Source organism: Perna viridis, chromosome 2 (genome assembly GCF_037379345.1).
Source record: "Perna viridis isolate PV_CMFRI_1.1 ecotype Kerala chromosome 2, ASM3737934v1, whole genome shotgun sequence".
Taxonomy (NCBI): domain Eukaryota; kingdom Metazoa; phylum Mollusca; class Bivalvia; order Mytilida; family Mytilidae; genus Perna; species Perna viridis.
This window is the reverse complement of record NC_142446.1, coordinates 48,819,688-48,845,280: the sequence shown is the minus strand read 5'-3', so window position 1 is coordinate 48,845,280 and position 25,593 is coordinate 48,819,688. Positions and strand designations below refer to the sequence as shown.

Sequence of the window (25,593 nt, the reverse complement as noted above, 5' to 3'; positions counted from 1 at the left end):
AGAAGGTATGGGCCCCCCGCAAGACAAGCGCGGGAGGGGGCAAGAGAAGGAGAAGGAGAGTATGGCTTCCCCGCAAGACAAGCGCGGGATGAGGCATGGTACAGAGGAGTCTGTAACCAAGAAGCGAAGAGCGGCGGAGTGCAATGATTATGGTGGTAGTGATGATTTGGAGGAAATGGAAATGAAGCCTTTCCTCCCTTCTTTGATAACAGCCCCGGAGAACACGGAGGACACAGCTGTTGATGTTAGTTAAACGACAATGAAACGGAATGATTATGGACAATGAGTACTATTCTATCCCCCCTGTTTTGATAGCCTTTCTGTTCATGGACTACTCAACCTATTGGTGTATTTTTCTCTTTTCGTTTATTATTTTGTATTATCGTATATTATTATGTGTTATTGGTAATTTTTCACTTTCTATATTTGCCGTTTTCATTTTATACGTGACAAGATGTGTTTCATTTAGCTTATTTCTGTTCAGTGTTAAATGCTTAGAGCCTCAAATATTTTCTGTTCATTGTTTGATAGAACGTTTTATTAACACTAAAAATATACTCACATGTCATTGTCGAGTGTGCTTTATTTTCTATTGTTTTGTTAGTATCATTTTCACTGTTAACTGTTTTAAACAGTTAATTGCTCTATTGTCTAAACATTTAAATTTTTGCATGTCGGAGAAGTCTATTGTATCAGTTCACCTTGAACAATTTTCTTCCTTTAGGTATTTAAACTTTTCTTATCATAATGTTTATAACTTACCTGTAATTTATCTTTGTTTGCAGACGATAAAATTTCGTTACATATTCTTTCATTGTGACCGTTTGAAATACTGTTGCATTTTCAAAAGATTTTTTAAATCTACTGTGTTTTGTCTTTTGTTTGGACATTTAGATTTTTACAGTGCAATTAGTTTCTTTGTTCTTTTCCCTAACCAGACATTTAATTTCTTGCAAGTTACCTGTAATTATAATTTGGCTAATTCGTTTTGAGTTATATACCGTTCTTAATTATCAATATTATTACGACTTTATCTGAAAAAGAAAACATAATCAATTGTGCTACTTTGAATATTAATGGATTATTAGATGTGAAATGTCAGTATGTATTGAAGCAATTTTGTTTGCGTAAATATATAGATATATTATTTTTACAAGAAACTCATGTTTCGAATTCTAAAGTAAGTAAGATTTTAGATAAATACTTACATATGTATAGATGTTTTTGGAACTTCGGTTCTAATTTAAGTAGGGGAACAGCTATTTTTATTTCTCATTCTATAGATTTTGTTGTAGTTAAATATCATAGAGATATAGACGGACGTTTTCAATTTATTGATGTTAAAATTGATAATGTTCCGTATAGATTGTTTAATATTTATGCACCTAATGATAGTAGTGATAGAAAAGAATTCTTTGAGTATATATATCCTTTTCTAATGACACAGAATTGTAAAATATTTGGTGGTGATTTTAATTGTATTATGGATCCAAAACTTGATAAGATCGGGGGAAATCCCCATTTAGGTACTACAGGTGTTGACAAATTAAGAACCATTGTATCTGATTTTGACCTTTGTGACGTTTATAGGTATTTATATCCTAATTGTAAATGTGTCACCTGGCGGGGTAATAATATTGCGTGTCGATTAGATTGCATGTACTTTTCTAGTGAATTAAAACCTTTTGTTAAGAATTGTGACGTTCTACCTTTTGCTTTTTCTGATCATGATTGTGTTTATGTATCGTTTGTAAATAACACTGATGTAAAGAGAGGTGAAGGTTATTGGAAATTAAACACCTCTATATTAGACGATAGAGCTTTTTGTATTTCTTTTCGAGAGTGGTTTATTAACTTTATCGATGGTTTAGATATGTGTATTGATATGTGGGATTATTTTAAAGAAAATATTAAGGTCTTTTGTATTGATTATTGTAAAAAGAAAAATAAACTTAAGTATACTGTAATTAGACAATTAGAGAAACGATATTTTCATTTATGTAAATTAGAAAAGAAAACGCCAGGTAATTTTTCAGAACAAATTGATGTACTTAAGAATGAGATTAAAGATTATTATGTTAAAGATTTTAGAGGTGCTCAAATTAGAAGTAAAGCAAATTTACTAGATAATAGTGAACTTCCGAGTCAATATTTTTTCCAAAAGGAAGTTCGTAGAGGAAAAAAGAAAAATATTTGTGAAATTAGAAATGATGATGGTATTTTTACAAAACATTGCGATATTATTAAGCAATTTGAAAACTTTTATAGTGATTTATTTAAAGAGGAAGCTATTGATTTTGATGTTATGAAATATTTCTTAGATGATTTACCTATGTTAGATAATGATGATAGAGATATTTGTGAATCTAATATTACTGAGGATGAAATTATTAACTCTGTTAAAGGTATGGATAACAATAAATCACCGGGGCCTGATGGACTGCCCAAAGAATTTTATGTCAAATTTATTGACATTTTTGCACCTTTGTTATTAAATTTGTATGATAATATTTTTGATGAAAATACTTTGTCAGTTAGTCAAAGAACAAGTTATATATCTCTTATTTGTAAAGATGTTTCTAGACATTTTGATGTTAAATGTTATCGTCCTATTAGTTTAATTAATATTGATGTTAAGATTTTAAGTAAAATTATTTGTAATAGAATGGGTTTAGTTTCTGATAAAATTATTGGTGTTGATCAAACTTGTGCTGTTAGGGGCAGAAGTATTTTAGACAATGCCCATTTACATAGGAACATTATTGACTATGTTAATCAGAAGAATATTAATTGTGCTTTCATTTCTCTTGATCAAGAGAAAGCATTTGATCGTATTAATCATACCTTTTTATTCAATGTTTTAGAAAAATTTAATTTTGGTCCGAATTTAATTAAATGGATCAAGATTTTATATCATGATTTGTCTTCATCAGTTATTGTGAATAATTTTATTTCTGACCCTGTGCGGATCACTAGATCTGTCAAACAAGGGTGTAGTTTGTCACCTTTATTATATGTTTTATGTCTTGAACCTTTTGTTCGTAAAGTTGTGAACGATACTGATATTATTGGTATGAATATTCCTGGTTCTGTTGATAATTGTAAAATATCTGTTTTTGCCGATGATAGTACTGGTATTGTTACTACTGATAAAAGTATACATAAATTTTTATATTGGATTGATTTATTTGGTAAAGGTTCAGGTTCCAAGCTTAATAAAAATAAAACAAAAGGTATGTGGTTAGGTGCTTGGAAATGTAGAAAAGAAAATCATAGATTTGGTATAAATTTTGTTGATAGTATGAAATTAATAGGTATTAAGTGTGGTAATGATTTGTCACAGGATGATGTATGGCATCCCATTTTTATTAAGTTAGAAAAGACCTTGAAATTATGGAGGTTGAGAAGTTTATCTTTATTAGAAAAATCAATTATTGTAAATACGTGTGCTTTATCTAAGTTGTGGTATGTAGGTACTGTTGTGCCGATGTCTAAACATTGGATAATTAAATTCCAACGTTGTATTTTTAAGTTTATATGGAATGATAAGGTAGAAATGATTAGTCGTAAGAATTTATATTTAGATTTAAGTCAGGGTGGTTTGAATATTGTGAATATCGATTTAAAGTTAAAAGCGTTACGCTTGAAACACTTGTCCGATATTATTAACAATAGACAGGTAAAGTTTGTCAATTATGCGATATACTGGGCTGGTTATTCTTTACGATTTTATAATGAATTGTTTACATCTTTATACATGCCTCACAGTGAGGTCATTTCGTCCTTTTATAGATGTTGTATTGATGCTTTAATTGATTTAAAATTGTGTAGTGATGTAGATCTAAGGGGTGTAACTACAAAAGTTTTGTATAAGGTTCTATTAGAAAAGGAAATTTATGTTCCTAAAGTTGTTGAAAAAAATCCTGGAGTGGATTTTAGAATTGTATTTAAAAATGTATTTGATAAGTTTATTGATCGCTTTTCTAGAGATGTTATTTATAAAGTAGTGCATAATGTTTTGCCTACTAATAGTTTATTATTTAATCATAATGTGTATAAGTCTAATAGATGTACTTTTTGTGCCAGAGAACCGGAAACTTTAATTCATTTATTTTGCGAATGTAGGGATGTCAAAAACTTATTTGTTCTTATTAAGAATTGGATATTCTCTTTATCTAATGGAAGTATTTCCTTAGATTATAAACATATACTTTTTAGAGATATTAATGTTGTTGGAAGAACTAAAAGTGTGGTATTATTGTTGATTTCTTTATATTGTAAAACTGTATGGATTAAAAGAAATAGTAAAAAGTTTGATGGTAAACATGTTTTACCAAATGATATTTATATTTTCTATTTACAGCAGCTGAAATTACGTATTGAAGCTGACTTTTATAGATTTCCAATACTAAAGTTCACTGAGTTTTGGTGCTCAAGTGACTTACTCTGTAAAGTACAAGATGATGATTTAGAAATCACTTTTTTCTGAGTTATAAGTCTTGAAGTAATAGGTTTATTAACTTGATTCTATTAAGGTACCCTTAAGTTTTAATTTTTGTATTTTTTCCCTATTTGAGTTAATGGGAGGGTGGCGTCTTGTAATTTACAGGAGTACTATAATAACAGGGCATTTGAATTTTTTTCTCTTCAGGTGTTTTGTTGTGTCAGAAGGTATTATATACCTATGTATCATGTATTGATTTGAGATATAACTATTTATCCCAATGTTCTTTCTTGCATTAACCAATAACAAAGTTGATATTTATGCATACATTATTCATATCTGTATACATGCACAATGTATTATCTGTGATATTTATGTTTTAATTTATTGTCATGTATTACGTATGAAGTTTTACTGAATAAATTTTTGAAATTAAAAAAAAAAAGGTTCCCCCAGGTCGAGGCCTTTCCATTGCACTCCGGTTAGGCTGAAGCCTGCGATTGCCCCAAATGTGGGCAACTCGGGTACGCAATTTTTTAGTGTGGGGGACTGCGTTCGCGCTATCCCCCGTCTATAATGTAAAGAAATAAGGACCAGTCCCTACAATGCATACAATGATCAATCTGCCAACTTGTGTTCTTATAATGAATTAGACAGGCTACATTTGAATGAAAATGCATGCGTGGTATAAGTTTGTGTTGATGATGCGTGGATTATGTGTGAAAAGAAAAGCTTACTAGTAAGTGAATAGATGAGACTGAGGTGAGAGTGGAATAAATGGAAAAAGAGTGTTAGATGTAGATAGTTTGTAGGTAGGTAGGTAGGTTGTATGTTTGAGTATTGACATGGTATGGAAGTGTATTGAAAATGTTTGAGATGGATGTTGATATTGATATTGATATATATTTGTGCTTGAGTGCTTGATTGTGCGTGTGTGTGTGTGTGTGTGTGTGTGTGTGTGTGTGTGTGTGTGTGTGTGTGTGGTGTGAAACGCCGAGCTAAGCTCGGCGCGAAAATTTTGGGAAGGAAAATGTTCTGAAATATGAGACGTCTTGCAGGTTCCTCAGATGAGATACGATTCGTATTAATTGAATTTTTTTTATTTTTTTTTTTAGTTTTTTTAGTATGGGAAAGAAAAAAAAAGAGTCGAGTCCAGTTATATTGGACAGGCTGTTGACAAGCGTCTATTCACAGGCGCGATCCCACTACTGATCGACACGGGGACTTTTGCCTGCTGCGTTTCCGCCCTGGGCCTGTACGTCCCTCCTTAGACAACCTGGTCACACTGAGCTCCCTCGGTGTGCCCATATTGATGCCGATCTTAGTGCGGACGCCCGCTCAACATAGATCACCTGCCACCAGGACTCCTGCCCTCACACCGTCCGCCAACTCTGGTCTCCAAGTAGCTGGATCACAGGAGCACGCCACAACTCCCAACCGATTAACATGTGGTTATTTTTGTTACTTATATTTACTAAAATTGCTTTTCTTTTTCTGTAAATAATACGCTTAATTTGTTTATTTTTCCTACGATATGTGTCCGTAAATCAGATTTTGTCTTTTTATACCCATATATGACAATTGAGAACTGCATGTACACGTGTCAGTATTACCATATGTTCAACACTGTTCACACTTTTCGGCACTTCTTGGCGAGCGCGACTGCATGTTAGTGTATGTATGTATGACTGGATTTGAAATTGATAGTAATTGAAATCTATTTTAGAATGAATGCACTGGTAATTAAAACCAACTTCATGTGATAAAAAGCTCAGTTTTAGTATAAATTACTGGGCCAATCCTGACTGAATTTTCCCGGCTATTTCACTTATAGCACAACGGGGAAAAGGTTGGGCATACGTATACAAAGTGAGTTACTAAACATTAGACTTTCTTCGGTTTTCATATTTGTTCAGTATCGAACTGAATTGTGCATTTTTCACATTTCTGTAAATCAATAAGATGCCAAAAAATACTTGCCGCGTGCTTGTCAACAACAATTCATCATTGCGTATGAACTACGAATTTTTCTGCAATAATAAAGTATTGATTGCACCGCCAGAAAACTACAAATGCGTTGAAAATAGTCGCCCTGCGATACAGTGCTACAGCATACTTACCTGGTACAGGGGATACCGTGATCACAAAGGCGGTTCCCCCAGGTCGAGGCCTTTCCATTGCACTCCGGTTAGGCTGAAGCCTGCGATTGCCCCAAATGTGGGCAACTCGGGTACGCAATTTTTTAGTGTGGGGGACTGCGTTCGCGCTATCCCCCGTCTATAATGTAAAGAAATAAGGACCAGTCCCTACAATGCATACAATGATCAATCTGCCAACTTGTGTTCTTATAATGAATTAGACAGGCTACATTTGAATGAAAATGCATGCGTGGTATAAGTTTGTGTTGATGATGCGTGGATTATGTGTGAAAAGAAAAGCTTACTAGTAAGTGAATAGATGAGACTGAGGTGAGAGTGGAATAAATGGAAAAAGAGTGTTAGATGTAGATAGTTTGTAGGTAGGTAGGTAGGTTGTATGTTTGAGTATTGACATGGTATGGAAGTGTATTGAAAATGTTTGAGATGGATGTTGATATTGATATTGATATATATTTGTGCTTGAGTGCTTGATTGTGCGTGTGTGTGTGTGTGTGTGTGTGTGTGTGTGTGTGTGTGTGTGTGTGTGTGTGTGGTGTGAAACGCCGAGCTAAGCTCGGCGCGAAAATTTTGGGAAGGAAAATGTTCTGAAATATGAGACGTCTTGCAGGTTCCTCAGATGAGATACGATTCGTATTAATTGAATTTTTTTTATTTTTTTTTTTAGTTTTTTTAGTATGGGAAAGAAAAAAAAAGAGTCGAGTCCAGTTATATTGGACAGGCTGTTGACAAGCGTCTATTCACAGGCGCGATCCCACTACTGATCGACACGGGGACTTTTGCCTGCTGCGTTTCCGCCCTGGGCCTGTACGTCCCTCCTTAGACAACCTGGTCACACTGAGCTCCCTCGGTGTGCCCATATTGATGCCGATCTTAGTGCGGACGCCCGCTCAACATAGATCACCTGCCACCAGGACTCCTGCCCTCACACCGTCCGCCAACTCTGGTCTCCAAGTAGCTGGATCACAGGAGCACGCCACAACTCCCAACCGATTAACATGTGGTTATTTTTGTTACTTATATTTACTAAAATTGCTTTTCTTTTTCTGTAAATAATACGCTTAATTTGTTTATTTTTCCTACGATATGTGTCCGTAAATCAGATTTTGTCTTTTTATACCCATGTATGACAATTGAGAACTGCATGTACACGTGTCAGTATTACCATATGTTCAACACTGTTCACACTTTTCGGCACTTCTTGGCGAGCGCGACTGCATGTTAGTGTATGTATGTATGACTGGATTTGAAATTGATAGTAATTGAAATCTATTTTAGAATGAATGCACTGGTAATTAAAACCAACTTCATGTGATAAAAAGCTCAGTTTTAGTATAAATTACTGGGCCAATCCTGACTGAATTTTCCCGGCTATTTCACTTATAGCACAACGGGGAAAAGGTTGGGCATACGTATACAAAGTGAGTTACTAAACATTAGACTTTCTTCGGTTTTCATATTTGTTCAGTATCGAACTGAATTGTGCATTTTTCACATTTCTGTAAATCAATAAGATGCCAAAAAATACTTGCCGCGTGCTTGTCAACAACAATTCATCATTGCGTATGAACTACGAATTTTTCTGCAATAATAAAGTATTGATTGCACCGCCAGAAAACTACAAATGCGTTGAAAATAGTCGCCCTGCGATACAGTGCTACAGCATACTTACCTGGTACAGGGGATACCGTGATCACAAAGGCGGTTCCCCCAGGTCGAGGCCTTTCCATTGCACTCCGGTTAGGCTGAAGCCTGCGATTGCCCCAAATGTGGGCAACTCGGGTACGCAATTTTTTAGTGTGGGGGACTGCGTTCGCGCTATCCCCCGTCTATAATGTAAAGAAATAAGGACCAGTCCCTACAATGCATACAATGATCAATCTGCCAACTTGTGTTCTTATAATGAATTAGACAGGCTACATTTGAATGAAAATGCATGCGTGGTATAAGTTTGTGTTGATGATGCGTGGATTATGTGTGAAAAGAAAAGCTTACTAGTAAGTGAATAGATGAGACTGAGGTGAGAGTGGAATAAATGGAAAAAGAGTGTTAGATGTAGATAGTTTGTAGGTAGGTAGGTAGGTTGTATGTTTGAGTATTGACATGGTATGGAAGTGTATTGAAAATGTTTGAGATGGATGTTGATATTGATATTGATATATATTTGTGCTTGAGTGCTTGATTGTGCGTGTGTGTGTGTGTGTGTGTGTGTGTGTGTGTGTGTGTGTGGTGTGAAACGCCGAGCTAAGCTCGGCGCGAAAATTTTGGGAAGGAAAATGTTCTGAAATATGAGACGTCTTGCAGGTTCCTCAGATGAGATACGATTCGTATTAATTGAATTTTTTTTATTTTTTTTTTTAGTTTTTTTAGTATGGGAAAGAAAAAAAAAGAGTCGAGTCCAGTTATATTGGACAGGCTGTTGACAAGCGTCTATTCACAGGCGCGATCCCACTACTGATCGACACGGGGACTTTTGCCTGCTGCGTTTCCGCCCTGGGCCTGTACGTCCCTCCTTAGACAACCTGGTCACACTGAGCTCCCTCGGTGTGCCCATATTGATGCCGATCTTAGTGCGGACGCCCGCTCAACATAGATCACCTGCCACCAGGACTCCTGCCCTCACACCGTCCGCCAACTCTGGTCTCCAAGTAGCTGGATCACAGGAGCACGCCACAACTCCCAACCGATTAACATGTGGTTATTTTTGTTACTTATATTTACTAAAATTGCTTTTCTTTTTCTGTAAATAATACGCTTAATTTGTTTATTTTTCCTACGATATGTGTCCGTAAATCAGATTTTGTCTTTTTATACCCATGTATGACAATTGAGAACTGCATGTACACGTGTCAGTATTACCATATGTTCAACACTGTTCACACTTTTCGGCACTTCTTGGCGAGCGCGACTGCATGTTAGTGTATGTATGTATGACTGGATTTGAAATTGATAGTAATTGAAATCTATTTTAGAATGAATGCACTGGTAATTAAAACCAACTTCATGTGATAAAAAGCTCAGTTTTAGTATAAATTACTGGGCCAATCCTGACTGAATTTTCCCGGCTATTTCACTTATAGCACAACGGGGAAAAGGTTGGGCATACGTATACAAAGTGAGTTACTAAACATTAGACTTTCTTCGGTTTTCATATTTGTTCAGTATCGAACTGAATTGTGCATTTTTCACATTTCTGTAAATCAATAAGATGCCAAAAAATACTTGCCGCGTGCTTGTCAACAACAATTCATCATTGCGTATGAACTACGAATTTTTCTGCAATAATAAAGTATTGATTGCACCGCCAGAAAACTACAAATGCGTTGAAAATAGTCGCCCTGCGATACAGTGCTACAGCATACTTACCTGGTACAGGGGATACCGTGATCACAAAGGCGGTTCCCCCAGGTCGAGGCCTTTCCATTGCACTCCGGTTAGGCTGAAGCCTGCGATTGCCCCAAATGTGGGCAACTCGGGTACGCAATTTTTTAGTGTGGGGGACTGCGTTCGCGCTATCCCCCGTCTATAATGTAAAGAAATAAGGACCAGTCCCTACAATGCATACAATGATCAATCTGCCAACTTGTGTTCTTATAATGAATTAGACAGGCTACATTTGAATGAAAATGCATGCGTGGTATAAGTTTGTGTTGATGATGCGTGGATTATGTGTGAAAAGAAAAGCTTACTAGTAAGTGAATAGATGAGACTGAGGTGAGAGTGGAATAAATGGAAAAAGAGTGTTAGATGTAGATAGTTTGTAGGTAGGTAGGTAGGTTGTATGTTTGAGTATTGACATGGTATGGAAGTGTATTGAAAATGTTTGAGATGGATGTTGATATTGATATTGATATATATTTGTGCTTGAGTGCTTGATTGTGCGTGTGTGTGTGTGTGTGTGTGTGTGTGTGTGTGTGTGTGTGTGTGTGTGGTGTGAAACGCCGAGCTATGCTCGGCGCGAAAATTTTGGGAAGGAAAATGTTCTGAAATATGAGACGTCTTGCAGGTTCCTCAGATGAGATACGATTCGTATTAATTGAATTTTTTTTATTTTTTTTTTTAGTTTTTTTAGTATGGGAAAGAAAAAAAAAGAGTCGAGTCCAGTTATATTGGACAGGCTGTTGACAAGCGTCTATTCACAGGCGCGATCCCACTACTGATCGACACGGGGACTTTTGCCTGCTGCGTTTCCGCCCTGGGCCTGTACGTCCCTCCTTAGACAACCTGGTCACACTGAGCTCCCTCGGTGTGCCCATATTGATGCCGATCTTAGTGCGGACGCCCGCTCAACATAGATCACCTGCCACCAGGACTCCTGCCCTCACACCGTCCGCCAACTCTGGTCTCCAAGTAGCTGGATCACAGGAGCACGCCACAACTCCCAACCGATTAACATGTGGTTATTTTTGTTACTTATATTTACTAAAATTGCTTTTCTTTTTCTGTAAATAATACGCTTAATTTGTTTATTTTTCCTACGATATGTGTCCGTAAATCAGATTTTGTCTTTTTATACCCATGTATGACAATTGAGAACTGCATGTACACGTGTCAGTATTACCATATGTTCAACACTGTTCACACTTTTCGGCACTTCTTGGCGAGCGCGACTGCATGTTAGTGTATGTATGTATGACTGGATTTGAAATTGATAGTAATTGAAATCTATTTTAGAATGAATGCACTGGTAATTAAAACCAACTTCATGTGATAAAAAGCTCAGTTTTAGTATAAATTACTGGGCCAATCCTGACTGAATTTTCCCGGCTATTTCACTTATAGCACAACGGGGAAAAGGTTGGGCATACGTATACAAAGTGAGTTACTAAACATTAGACTTTCTTCGGTTTTCATATTTGTTCAGTATCGAACTGAATTGTGCATTTTTCACATTTCTGTAAATCAATAAGATGCCAAAAAATACTTGCCGCGTGCTTGTCAACAACAATTCATCATTGCGTATGAACTACGAATTTTTCTGCAATAATAAAGTATTGATTGCACCGCCAGAAAACTACAAATGCGTTGAAAATAGTCGCTCTGCGATACAGTGCTACAGCATACTTACCTGGTACAGGGGATACCGTGATCACAAAGGCGGTTCCCCCAGGTCGAGGCCTTTCCATTGCACTCCGGTTAGGCTGAAGCCTGCGATTGCCCCAAATGTGGGCAACTCGGGTACGCAATTTTTTAGTGTGGGGGACTGCGTTCGCGCTATCCCCCGTCTATAATGTAAAGAAATAAGGACCAGTCCCTACAATGCATACAATGATCAATCTGCCAACTTGTGTTCTTATAATGAATTAGACAGGCTACATTTGAATGAAAATGCATGCGTGGTATAAGTTTGTGTTGATGATGCGTGGATTATGTGTGAAAAGAAAAGCTTACTAGTAAGTGAATAGATGAGACTGAGGTGAGAGTGGAATAAATGGAAAAAGAGTGTTAGATGTAGATAGTTTGTAGGTAGGTAGGTAGGTTGTATGTTTGAGTATTGACATGGTATGGAAGTGTATTGAAAATGTTTGAGATGGATGTTGATATTGATATTGATATATATTTGTGCTTGAGTGCTTGATTGTGTGTGTGTGTGTGTGTGTGTGTGTGTGTGTGGTGTGAAACGCCGAGCTATGCTCGGCGCGAAAATTTTGGGAAGGAAAATGTTCTGAAATATGAGACGTCTTGCAGGTTCCTCAGATGAGATACGATTCGTATTAATTGAATTTTTTTTATTTTTTTTTTTAGTTTTTTTAGTATGGGAAAGAAAAAAAAAGAGTCGAGTCCAGTTATATTGGACAGGCTGTTGACAAGCGTCTATTCACAGGCGCGATCCCACTACTGATCGACACGGGGACTTTTGCCTGCTGCGTTTCCGCCCTGGGCCTGTACGTCCCTCCTTAGACAACCTGGTCACACTGAGCTCCCTCGGTGTGCCCATATTGATGCCGATCTTAGTGCGGACGCCCGCTCAACATAGATCACCTGCCACCAGGACTCCTGCCCTCACACCGTCCGCCAACTCTGGTCTCCAAGTAGCTGGATCACAGGAGCACGCCACAACTCCCAACCGATTAACATGTGGTTATTTTTGTTACTTATATTTACTAAAATTGCTTTTCTTTTTCTGTAAATAATACGCTTAATTTGTTTATTTTTCCTACGATATGTGTCCGTAAATCAGATTTTGTCTTTTTATACCCATGTATGACAATTGAGAACTGCATGTACACGTGTCAGTATTACCATATGTTCAACACTGTTCACACTTTTCGGCACTTCTTGGCGAGCGCGACTGCATGTTAGTGTATGTATGTATGACTGGATTTGAAATTGATAGTAATTGAAATCTATTTTAGAATGAATGCACTGGTAATTAAAACCAACTTCATGTGATAAAAAGCTCAGTTTTAGTATAAATTACTGGGCCAATCCTGACTGAATTTTCCCGGCTATTTCACTTATAGCACAACGGGGAAAAGGTTGGGCATACGTATACAAAGTGAGTTACTAAACATTAGACTTTCTTCGGTTTTCATATTTGTTCAGTATCGAACTGAATTGTGCATTTTTCACATTTCTGTAAATCAATAAGATGCCAAAAAATACTTGCCGCGTGCTTGTCAACAACAATTCATCATTGCGTATGAACTACGAATTTTTCTGCAATAATAAAGTATTGATTGCACCGCCAGAAAACTACAAATGCGTTGAAAATAGTCGCCCTGCGATACAGTGCTACAGCATACTTACCTGGTACAGGGGATACCGTGATCACAAAGGCGGTTCCCCCAGGTCGAGGCCTTTCCATTGCACTCCGGTTAGGCTGAAGCCTGCGATTGCCCCAAATGTGGGCAACTCGGGTACGCAATTTTTTAGTGTGGGGGACTGCGTTCGCGCTATCCCCCGTCTATAATGTAAAGAAATAAGGACCAGTCCCTACAATGCATACAATGATCAATCTGCCAACTTGTGTTCTTATAATGAATTAGACAGGCTACATTTGAATGAAAATGCATGCGTGGTATAAGTTTGTGTTGATGATGCGTGGATTATGTGTGAAAAGAAAAGCTTACTAGTAAGTGAATAGATGAGACTGAGGTGAGAGTGGAATAAATGGAAAAAGAGTGTTAGATGTAGATAGTTTGTAGGTAGGTAGGTAGGTTGTATGTTTGAGTATTGACATGGTATGGAAGTGTATTGAAAATGTTTGAGATGGATGTTGATATTGATATTGATATATATTTGTGCTTGAGTGCTTGATTGTGCGTGTGTGTGTGTGTGTGTGTGTGTGTGTGTGTGTGTGGTGTGAAACGCCGAGCTATGCTCGGCGCGAAAATTTTGGGAAGGAAAATGTTCTGAAATATGAGACGTCTTGCAGGTTCCTCAGATGAGATACGATTCGTATTAATTGAATTTTTTTTATTTTTTTTTTTAGTTTTTTTAGTATGGGAAAGAAAAAAAAAGAGTCGAGTCCAGTTATATTGGACAGGCTGTTGACAAGCGTCTATTCACAGGCGCGATCCCACTACTGATCGACACGGGGACTTTTGCCTGCTGCGTTTCCGCCCTGGGCCTGTACGTCCCTCCTTAGACAACCTGGTCACACTGAGCTCCCTCGGTGTGCCCATATTGATGCCGATCTTAGTGCGGACGCCCGCTCAACATAGATCACCTGCCACCAGGACTCCTGCCCTCACACCGTCCGCCAACTCTGGTCTCCAAGTAGCTGGATCACAGGAGCACGCCACAACTCCCAACCGATTAACATGTGGTTATTTTTGTTACTTATATTTACTAAAATTGCTTTTCTTTTTCTGTAAATAATACGCTTAATTTGTTTATTTTTCCTACGATATGTGTCCGTAAATCAGATTTTGTCTTTTTATACCCATGTATGACAATTGAGAACTGCATGTACACGTGTCAGTATTACCATATGTTCAACACTGTTCACACTTTTCGGCACTTCTTGGCGAGCGCGACTGCATGTTAGTGTATGTATGTATGACTGGATTTGAAATTGATAGTAATTGAAATCTATTTTAGAATGAATGCACTGGTAATTAAAACCAACTTCATGTGATAAAAAGCTCAGTTTTAGTATAAATTACTGGGCCAATCCTGACTGAATTTTCCCGGCTATTTCACTTATAGCACAACGGGGAAAAGGTTGGGCATACGTATACAAAGTGAGTTACTAAACATTAGACTTTCTTCGGTTTTCATATTTGTTCAGTATCGAACTGAATTGTGCATTTTTCACATTTCTGTAAATCAATAAGATGCCAAAAAATACTTGCCGCGTGCTTGTCAACAACAATTCATCATTGCGTATGAACTACGAATTTTTCTGCAATAATAAAGTATTGATTGCACCGCCAGAAAACTACAAATGCGTTGAAAATAGTCGCCCTGCGATACAGTGCTACAGCATACTTACCTGGTACAGGGGATACCGTGATCACAAAGGCGGTTCCCCCAGGTCGAGGCCTTTCCATTGCACTCCGGTTAGGCTGAAGCCTGCGATTGCCCCAAATGTGGGCAACTCGGGTACGCAATTTTTTAGTGTGGGGGACTGCGTTCGCGCTATCCCCCGTCTATAATGTAAAGAAATAAGGACCAGTCCCTACAATGCATACAATGATCAATCTGCCAACTTGTGTTCTTATAATGAATTAGACAGGCTACATTTGAATGAAAATGCATGCGTGGTATAAGTTTGTGTTGATGATGCGTGGATTATGTGTGAAAAGAAAAGCTTACTAGTAAGTGAATAGATGAGACTGAGGTGAGAGTGGAATAAATGGAAAAAGAGTGTTAGATGTAGATAGTTTGTAGGTAGGTAGGTAGGTTGTATGTTTGAGTATTGACATGGTATGGAAGTGTATTGAAAATGTTTGAGATGGATGTTGATATTGATATTGATATATATTTGTGCTTGAGTGCTTGATTGTGCGTGTGTGTGTGTGTGTGTGTGTGTGTGTGTGTGTGTGTGTGGTGTGAAACGCCGAGCTATGCTCGGCGCGAAAATTTTGGGAAGGAAAATGTTCTGAAATATGAGACGTCTTGCAGGTTCCTCAGATGAGATACGATTCGTATTAATTGAATTTTTTTTATTTTTTTTTTTAGTTTTTTTAGTATGGGAAAGAAAAAAAAAGAGTCGAGTCCAGTTATATTGGACAGGCTGTTGACAAGCGTCTATTCACAGGCGCGATCCCACTACTGATCGACACGGGGACTTTTGCCTGCTGCGTTTCCGCCCTGGGCCTGTACGTCCCTCCTTAGACAACCTGGTCACACTGAGCTCCCTCGGTGTGCCCATATTGATGCCGATCTTAGTGCGGACGCCCGCTCAACATAGATCACCTGCCACCAGGACTCCTGCCCTCACACCGTCCGCCAACTCTGGTCTCCAAGTAGCTGGATCACAGGAGCACGCCACAACTCCCAACCGATTAACATGTGGTTATTTTTGTTACTTATATTTACTAAAATTGCTTTTCTTTTTCTGTAAATAATACGCTTAATTTGTTTATTTTTCCTACGATATGTGTCCGTAAATCAGATTTTGTCTTTTTATACCCATGTATGACAATTGAGAACTGCATGTACACGTGTCAGTATTACCATATGTTCAACACTGTTCACACTTTTCGGCACTTCTTGGCGAGCGCGACTGCATGTTAGTGTATGTATGTATGACTGGATTTGAAATTGATAGTAATTGAAATCTATTTTAGAATGAATGCACTGGTAATTAAAACCAACTTCATGTGATAAAAAGCTCAGTTTTAGTATAAATTACTGGGCCAATCCTGACTGAATTTTCCCGGCTATTTCACTTATAGCACAACGGGGAAAAGGTTGGGCATACGTATACAAAGTGAGTTACTAAACATTAGACTTTCTTCGGTTTTCATATTTGTTCAGTATCGAACTGAATTGTGCATTTTTCACATTTCTGTAAATCAATAAGATGCCAAAAAATACTTGCCGCGTGCTTGTCAACAACAATTCATCATTGCGTATGAACTACGAATTTTTCTGCAATAATAAAGTATTGATTGCACCGCCAGAAAACTACAAATGCGTTGAAAATAGTCGCCCTGCGATACAGTGCTACAGCATACTTACCTGGTACAGGGGATACCGTGATCACAAAGGCGGTTCCCCCAGAATCAAAATGGAGTATTTGGATGCTGACGCAGTGAGTAAAACACTGAAGGTCAATTTTGGGAAAAAGTGGTTTAATACCAGAGGACAAGTACTTGAGGCGCTGAAAGGAACCATTAATCCTTCATTGATTACAGCTATTTATAAGTGCGATGAGGGTGGAGATTGGTATCTTGGGTTGAGTTCCACTGATACAGTTGATGCTTTGGGCACGGGACAAACTTTTGAGGCTCCAGGTGGAAGTCTATACCATTTCGAGCGTTTAGATAAGAGACAAGTTGCCATTAGAATACATTGGTATCCTCTACATATGAAGAGTTGTTATGTGGACAATTTCCTACAAAATTATGGAAAAATCATTAAGAAAGATTTTGAGGACACTGTGATTGATGGCACCAAGTTAAAAAATGGTGTCATTAATTATCTGGTTGAAATGCCAGATTCTGATATTCATAAGGTACCGTACAAGGTGACTGTTGCTGGAAGGCGGATACTTGTAACCATGAGAGGGAGACCCTCATTATGTCTAAAATGTAATGAGGTGGGTCATCAGAGGGCTACCTGCCCAAGTAAAGGAAAACCCTCATATGCTGCTGCAGCAAGAGTTTCAGATGAGCAGGAGGTGAATGTGGTTTCCCAGCAAGACCGGCGCGGGAGGAGGCAGGAGAAAGAGAGTATGGGCCCCCCGCAAGACAAGCGCGGGAGGGGGCAGGATAAAGAAGGTATGGGCCCCCCGCAAGACAAGCGCGGGAGGGGGCAAGAGAAGGAGAAGGAGAGTATGGCTTCCCCGCAAGACAAGCGCGGGATGAGGCATGGTACAGAGGAGTCTGTAACCAAGAAGCGAAGAGCGGCGGAGTGCAATGATTATGGTGGTAGTGATGATTTGGAGGAAATGGAAATGAAGCCTTTCCTCCCTTCTTTGATAACAGCCCCGGAGAACACGGAGGACACAGCTGTTGATGTTAGTTAAACGACAATGAAACGGAATGATTATGGACAATGAGTACTATTCTATCCCCCCTGTTTTGATAGCCTTTCTGTTCATGGACTACTCAACCTATTGGTGTATTTTTCTCTTTTCGTTTATTATTTTGTATTATCGTATATTATTATGTGTTATTGGTAATTTTTCACTTTCTATATTTGCCGTTTTCATTTTATACGTGACAAGATGTGTTTCATTTAGCTTATTTCTGTTCAGTGTTAAATGCTTAGAGCCTCAAATATTTTCTGTTCATTGTTTGATAGAACGTTTTATTAACACTAAAAATATACTCACATGTCATTGTCGAGTGTGCTCTATTTCCTATTGTGTTGTTAGTATAATTTTCACTGTTAACTGTTTTAAACAGTTAATTGCTCTATTGTCTAAACATTTAAATTTTTGCATCTCGGAGAAGAAAAAAAAAAGCCTGCGATTGCCCCAAATGTGGGCAACTCGGGTACGCAATTTTTTAGTGTGGGGGACTGCGTTCGCGCTATCCCCCGTCTATAATGTAAAGAAATAAGGACCAGTCCCTACAATACATACAATGTCTCAAAAGTGCAAACTACCAAATGACACACCATTAATGGTTATGTTGTCTGTTTGTGTTTCTGAATAAAAATTAAAATAAAGTTGGTTGGTTTTTGACATATACATGAATCGCCTTTTGTCTGATTTTTATAAAAAAAAAACTGATAACTGATTTCTGATCAAGAAGGGATTGTGTACGATTCAGTGTTCTGGTTAGACAAGTTTCACTGGATTTCGAAACATAACGGCAACAAAGGATATGAACCCCTCGAACAATATGTATCCATACTTGTACTGGCTGCATAAATACGTATGTTAAAATTTATAATTCAAAATAAATTTGACAAAAGTAATTTGTCGTAATTTGTCGTGATCTTTTCATCAAATTATAGAGATATAGATAATTGTCAATAAAGACGGATGTTAGTAGTTTGATGTTCATATGCAACAATGCCGAAAATGGCATGGGAATACTATACGACATTGGTATTATCAGTAGTCCTGTTGACGTATGGCTACCCACAAAACCGAAATGACATTTATCTGCCACTTCTAGATACAACGGCGAATGCAGAATTGACAGCCACAATAGACATGACCAAACTAAACACAGCTCTTAAGGACTACATTGACAACGTGGTAAAGGACCAGGTCATGGCTTCGTTGAATGATAGCGTTTCTGTGATGTTCAACAGGATGGAGGATTTGAAGACTGAAGTCGAGTCACTTACAGGTTCATAATTTAAGCAAATAGACTTCTGCATGTAATATCTGTGTCAACTAATAACCATATGACACAGCATCAATTAAAGCTGTTTTTTTATTTGTCTTCATCTTTGGTGAATAAAGTGACATTACTCACGCTATTGCGGCTGTATTGAAAAAAAAAAACCACACCTATCTAAACTTTAAATGAATATTGTTAACAATCAAAACTGTGATTATGTGAAAGCTGTATACTACTGGAATCAGGACAAATAATAAGTTCTAAATATTTGTCACAAATGGTACTTTTAATTCTTTATAATCAATTAAACTTTCGAAAACCCGTAAAAAACGTCAAAATTCTGTATGTCAGCTAAAATAGTGACTTGCGCTATTGCAAAGGGTACGAAATTCGCCAAATTTTGCATGGATTATCGAAATTGCGTTAGTTTTAGGCAAAACAGGATTCAATGCAAAAATGAAAGTGTTGGTAAATGGTCAGATTTCTAAAAGTGTACAGTAATCAATTCTGTTATTAATGTAAGAACTTATTTACACAATATTCTTTTCCAATTAATATTTCCTAAAAATGTACATACTTTCAGCAATTCTATGTCGACATTTGATAAAATTTTCAGTACAAACAAAAAAGTTACGTCTTTTTGAAAATGTCTAGCGAAATGTCAGACGTCAATATTTTCCCGGTTCGTTGAGAAAATGTCATGCTCCAACGCAATTCTACAATCAATTGGAAATTTCTTCTATGAAATAATGATACTTTGTAATTGTACATACACTTTGGAATAGACATATTTCATTTTTAATGGTTTAAACTGTTTAAAACGGATAAAGTTCGAGCAAAACTAATGCCTAGCGATTTGTCGAACATTCACTTTTTTAACGTTAGGAACGTTTTCCGTCGATCGAGAAATGGGGAAATAAAACGGAAATTATTTCCGCTTTAGATAACATGCACCAGACACTTATACCCGTCTCTGCAATTACAAGTATAGAACATGCAACTGAAAGAGACAAAAAAATCGAAATCATAGGGATGTAAATAGACTAAATCTGTACTTGTGTCATTTACAAACGAAAGAATAAACCAAAAAAGAATAGAATAAATTCTTATAGTTTATAGGAATTCGATCGGAGTAGAATGACTGAAGCGCAAAATAGAGTTGACAGAACTTTCAAAAGGTATAGAAAAGCAGAATGCTAATAGATCAAATGAATGCAGAAAAGGGGGGTCATAAATATTTTTTATTTTGGAAAAAGCAAATGCGCAAATGAAATGAAAATCAATGAGGGCTATCTATTGGGCGTTGATGAAAGTGCGATTTTCTGATGAATAGAAAGCTCTTTCAATCGAAATAGTAAGTTGTGAAATGTCCAAATTCTGCTATTGGTAGATGTAACATAAAATCGTACATGTATATCAAAATGCACATTTCAACTTATCGCAGGAGAAAGTTGCTATGTTCCCTCTCTAGACAGAGTGTGCATATACGTGGCGATTGCATTCCACACTGCGGTGCACATGCATGTGCAAATTTAATTTACCGGTAGTACTGATAATCAAATTAATTAATCAGTTCGTTTTTTTCTAAGAAATGTTCAAGATGTTTCAATTGCTACCAATCAAAAATTATTGTATATTTTGCTTTACTGTACCCGTGTTTCAATAAGCAAGCCAAGCAAGAAACGAAAAATGTCGACAATCGTCGAATTCTGATGTTACCGAATGTGCCCGCAATAGCGTGCGTAACGTCATAAGAAAACGTGTATAACGTACGTATAACTATTTACTTTTAGAATTGTTTCAGTTTGAATGTCATTTAACCAGTCTTGAGTGACCTTATAAGGGAGTGAAAACCACAAGTGGTCTTTAATTACGAGTAAATTGCATATAGGTTACAGACCACCAATTCAACCAATGAGCATTTGGAACGTACGCAAAAATAGTCCTACGCAGAAATTACCCCTGTTCCTCTTAGTGCTGTGAAAAAAGTTCTCACCTTATTTTAAAAATTTAAAGAGTTTCTGAAAGGAAAAACATTTCTGTACATTTTATAGGTGCATTTTGCTTCTTGTGATGTGAAGCCTAATCTCCATAATGATTTTTAAATATACCCCTATCTTGTGAAAACACTGGGATTTCCCATGCTATTTATAGACCCTTCACTTCCGGTGACCAGTACTGCACTGCAAGTCTGCTAACCCCACATGCCATTCTGAGGATTGTGAGCTGACATATGTAGAATCATGCTGATATATAGTCATCTGCAGGTTAAAGTTAAGGTAAAGTCCAGAGAAGCCATTGAATATTGTGAAATTAGCATAGAAGCCTATGGGAAGTGGAATTAGTGGTTTTTAGCCTATAGAATGCTCTACACGTGGATATTTTTATCATAGTCTTTTAAGACAGGTACTTGTCGAATACGGTGGTCGCTACGGTAGGTTTCATTGTAGCTCCTCCCATTTCGTAATTTTCATTTTCTTTTATTTTTTTTAATGATTCTCTCTAATTAAAAACGCCAAACTTTAAATGTACTTTGGTAGCTTTTCGTGTCCCTATGTTAATTAATTATATCAAATAAATACAGGCGAAGGATATTTTGTCAGATTTAAAAAAAAATATCATGTGTTTGGATGTTGATTTTTTTTTCTCTGTCACTCAACATTTACAAAGAAGAGTTAACAAGGGAACCATGATTCGATCAGAAATCAACAAACAAAATATATTTAACCCCGTCACGTTGTTAGTGCCCGTCCGAAGTCAGGAATTTCTGGCATCTGTATGTATTGTTTAATTCCACTTTCAGTTCTCATGTATGTTGCTTGAGTATATATACCTATGTATAATGTTACTATGGAGCAAACTGCAGTCTGCCCGGTGGTGTAAGGGTTTCATCGTCGTTCGTTGAAGGCCCGTGGGTAGCCTTGAGTTGACATTTTTCATCCCAGTGCGTTGTTGTTTCTTTATATATTCACCATATCCATTCTCGTTATAGTAATCCAAGGATAAAGAACAGAAAGGGGGAAATACACACACAACAAAGAACATGAAATGATGAAAATATCATATATAAAGAAACAAAAGCAAAGAGCAACTCGAACTCCGCAAAAAAAAATGTGGGAGCATGGACCAGGTGCGTCACTAGGATAACCGTCCTTTGCTTTTCTAGAAACAGCCGCAGAATTGCTAATAAAATGTCAAGTCCGGGGTAGACGAAAGAGGAAAGGAAAACTGTTACACGGTTAACAAATCGGTTCGCACAGTAACGATCCACGAGTTCACAATGACGACCATTCACTACTTCTATAGTGATGACTTCAACATAACATGTTCCAGAAGCCTAATTGCGGTACAAAAATTCGCGTACTTACGGCAAAGAGTATAAAACAAAATTGGAGAGATCTTGAACTGTAGTTTACCAATATTTAACTGTAATACTTTTTGTAAAAATCTTGATACACAGAAAAAAAAAAGGATTCGAAATTTATGAAGTGATTTTTATTTGTTTAATTTACCTTTTTTTCAGTTTTGATGTTTTGTACGATAAGATCCATTTTTGGTTAACTTAAAGGCTTTTTATAGAAAATAAACGGAACTTAATTTGATAACGGATCGTTCAAGTTCAATATTTATCGAAGTACTGGTTCCCGACCAGTTTCATTCTTCTGTCCATTTCAAAATATCTATCTACTCAGCAGATCCATCTGCAAAAATAAAATTCAGGCCCAATCTAAACAGTTACAGCAGAAAAAAACTAGTTGCCCAGGAGGATATTTGATACCAGTTTCATTGAATAGATTCATTTACCATCAAATTTATCTTTTTTTGTTGAAATTGTTTTGCACTAAGACACATACCTACCTATTTTTTTTTTCAAATCAGTGCACGCAAGTTAAATAAGGCTCCAGTTCCATTCCTACTGTACTTGCATAATTACCTATTTGTATATTTTTTGTTGATTTTTTTTTTTAACAATTTAATTTTTAAAAGTTCCTGTCCAGCACTTGTGCAATTCTAAAAAAAAATCTTTCTTCCCAGCTGCATATATAAGAGGATTAAATATCTATGTGCCCAGTATGCGATTGCACCGGCCCAACGCTCTAAAAATATTGATCCCCGTGCAGGTCCGGGTGTTAAAAGAATTGGCCTGCAGCAGCGCTAAGCTTGTCGTAAAGGGCGACTAAATAGTGCTCAGAACCCTAGCCGGGGGCTAGGCCGCTCTGCCCACAGAGCAACTGGGATGTGTGCCCCAGGTGGTGGAATGGGGTACCCCTGGCGTGTTACATGCTGGGGTTGTCAGGCTATAATACGGAAAACCTGACCGCAAACCATAGTGGTGCACCGTGTTGGGAAAGATGCCACGTTCCTCGCACGTTAAAGAACCCTACTGTGGTATTCTCCCGGAGTAGGAACCATAGGGCTCCGCCACAGGAGGCTAAATTGCCCGACTCTACCCACCTCTCCCTATTTCCAGTGGCAATCAAAATTTGTCGACCCTATTGTCCTTGTGTCCAATCCCTCTTTCATTTCATCATCATTTCATGTTCATTTATCATCAATTTCATGTTCATCGTCTGAATATAGCTGAAATATTGCTGCTCGGACGTTAAACCCCAACAAACAAACAAATAAACTAAAAATATTGAACAGTCCAGGGGGCAAAGTTCCATTTTTTCTCCAGACATTCTCTCTTTTTTTCATTGGTGTTGTCCCGAGATTTTCGTTTATTTCCTACTTAACTTCGTCCCAAATTGTAATCGATTTTCGCCATATATATACGTCGATGTTGGCGTCCCCTGAATTCAAAATAGAATTGTAATATTTGTACACTTACCTCCGCACAGGTGCATTGCCACTTTACAGTAAAAATGATGCGTTGATACAATTTTATGTTGACAGCATTAAAAGCAAATGTGTCAACTATCCTTTCAAACATCGATAACGAAAAGTTCAACGATATAAATGGTATAAATTCAGTGGTAGAATGCACCAGAAATGGCACGAAAACGGTCAACGGCAAGGAAATACAGAAACAGGAAGAAGGTACGCTTGATAAATGGGGCAATACATGCATGTTCATGATACTTGAATGGGCGTATTCTTGTTAGTAAAAATAATACAACGCCGAATAATTATCAATGTAAAACTCGGTGATTATATCGATGAATTAACAAAATATATGTATAAATTTGTAAATGATGCCATTCCTTTAGTCTTACGGTATATACGGTGTTTTAGCAAACAATTCTTCCCCGAACTACGCAAGGTAACCTGCATTAGCGGATTTAAAATCGACGCTTCTCTATACGATTACCTTTCAAAATATTCATGCTTTTTCTTGTAGACAATGAAAAGTGTGCATTTTTCGCCGGAATAACAACTGACAAAACAAACCTTCCTCACGATACAGTTATTGTCTTTGATGATGTAAAACTGAACGTCGGTGGATGCTACAGTGGCACAAGTGGGAAGTTCACGGCCATGGAGGACGGACTGTATGTTTTTTCATGGACAATCCTCTCGAAGGAGAGGAAGGATTTCACTTCTGCCATTGTTAAGGATTCGGAGATGATTGCTGCAAACGTTGTCGACAATGATGCTGTCGGCGATAGCATGACAGGCTCGTCAACCGTTGTTGTTAAAATGAAAGCAGGAGAAAAAATCAGCCTGAAAGTTTACAGCAATGAAGGTTTTTATTTAGATGCTATGTGGGGATCAGCATCTGCTTCAGTATTTTCAGGATATAAGATTTGAGAAATAGAAAAATAAAATACTACCGTATATCGGGTTATTTTCGCGGGGGTCAAATCCTAATCTAATAGTATGATATCGCGACATTAAAGAAAGTCTAAATAAATTTTATAAACAAACATTATCAATATTATCTGTTGATTTATCTATCGTTTTCGGTTGAACACGAAGGATCATGGTCTGTTATACGTGCATGTTAACAACCATATTGCGTTACATATGGAAGTTATGCTACCTCGATAAATTGCTTCTTGGTATTTTTATTTTGTATTTACATTTACTAGGATGGCGTCCTCAGGTTCTATAATTGTTGGTTTATCGGTTCAGGCACTGGAATTCTTTATTTATTAGGAGGACAATGGTGAAAACACAAGAATCAAGGTGTCTGATACATATTACACATTTATACTTAAAAATCATGTAATTCGTCATTTCTAGAAAAAAAGTTATTCACATGAAAAAAAAATCTACTCTTATAATATATTTTTTCATAGTTGAAATACCAATTCAATACATTGGAAGGTGACTTTAGAATGTAGAAGAATAGAATCATTAAGTTTGATTGAAGAAAAAAACATTTATACAAAAAACTTCAATAAATTTTGGAAACCCAAGCGCTTTGTAAATCTGCTGAATATCTAGTTTTATCGAGGACAAAACAACAAAACGCCCTCATTGATTATAAGTTGAAAGATGTGCTCGTGGTCCAAAATTGAAAGACTTCACACAGGATATCAAAGAACTAAGAAACAATCATTTACTTTTAAATTAAACAATCAATGGTTCCTATCGCACACAGAAGGCGATTTAGTACGACTCTTGAAACAAT

The 25,593-nt window shown here is 37.1% G+C and overlaps 1 protein-coding gene, 13 non-coding genes and 1 pseudogene across 16 annotated transcripts; 8 read left to right on the top strand and 7 right to left on the bottom strand.

Annotated features, from left to right (window-relative positions):
* Positions 1-815: 815 nt before the first annotated feature.
* On the top strand, positions 816-24,892 carry LOC148625512 (heavy metal-binding protein HIP-like). 3 transcript variants are annotated; one of them, XM_088569134.1, is made up of 4 exons: positions 816-1,180; positions 18,846-19,022; positions 23,913-24,056; positions 24,358-24,892. In XM_088569134.1, exons 2-4 carry the CDS (start codon positions 18,884-18,886, stop codon positions 24,765-24,767), a joined length of 693 nt encoding a protein of 230 aa, XP_088425260.1. In that variant the 5' UTR covers positions 816-1,180; positions 18,846-18,883; the 3' UTR covers positions 24,768-24,892. The 3 variants fall into 3 exon arrangements, with proteins under 3 accessions (XP_088425260.1, XP_088425259.1, XP_088425261.1); XM_088569133.1 differs by lacking the exon at positions 816-1,180 and having other exon boundaries at positions 18,603-19,022; XM_088569135.1 differs by lacking the exons at positions 816-1,180; positions 23,913-24,056 and having other exon boundaries at positions 18,603-19,022.
* LOC148625526 (U1 spliceosomal RNA) lies at positions 4,880-5,014 on the top strand (annotated as a pseudogene).
* LOC148625525 (signal recognition particle RNA) lies at positions 5,585-5,882 on the bottom strand. The gene has a single exon (XR_015920473.1).
* Positions 6,557-6,720, top strand: LOC148625524 (U1 spliceosomal RNA). Its single transcript, XR_015920225.1, has one exon. It is a non-coding gene; the product is annotated as a U1 spliceosomal RNA (small nuclear RNA).
* On the bottom strand, positions 7,293-7,590 carry LOC148625523 (signal recognition particle RNA). The gene has a single exon (XR_015920472.1).
* Positions 8,265-8,428, top strand: LOC148625522 (U1 spliceosomal RNA). Its single transcript, XR_015920516.1, has one exon. It is a non-coding gene; the product is annotated as a U1 spliceosomal RNA (small nuclear RNA).
* On the bottom strand, positions 8,987-9,284 carry LOC148625521 (signal recognition particle RNA). The gene has a single exon (XR_015920471.1).
* Positions 9,959-10,122, top strand: LOC148625520 (U1 spliceosomal RNA). Its single transcript, XR_015920505.1, has one exon. It is a non-coding gene; the product is annotated as a U1 spliceosomal RNA (small nuclear RNA).
* On the bottom strand, positions 10,689-10,986 carry LOC148625519 (signal recognition particle RNA). Its single transcript, XR_015920470.1, has one exon.
* On the top strand, positions 11,661-11,824 carry LOC148625518 (U1 spliceosomal RNA). Its single transcript, XR_015920441.1, has one exon. It is a non-coding gene; the product is annotated as a U1 spliceosomal RNA (small nuclear RNA).
* LOC148625517 (signal recognition particle RNA) lies at positions 12,371-12,668 on the bottom strand. Its single transcript, XR_015920469.1, has one exon.
* Positions 13,343-13,506, top strand: LOC148625516 (U1 spliceosomal RNA). Its single transcript, XR_015920331.1, has one exon. It is a non-coding gene; the product is annotated as a U1 spliceosomal RNA (small nuclear RNA).
* On the bottom strand, positions 14,061-14,358 carry LOC148625515 (signal recognition particle RNA). Its single transcript, XR_015920468.1, has one exon.
* On the top strand, positions 15,033-15,196 carry LOC148625514 (U1 spliceosomal RNA). The gene has a single exon (XR_015920219.1). It is a non-coding gene; the product is annotated as a U1 spliceosomal RNA (small nuclear RNA).
* On the bottom strand, positions 15,755-16,052 carry LOC148625513 (signal recognition particle RNA). The gene has a single exon (XR_015920467.1).
* Positions 24,893-25,593: the final 701 nt, after the last annotated feature.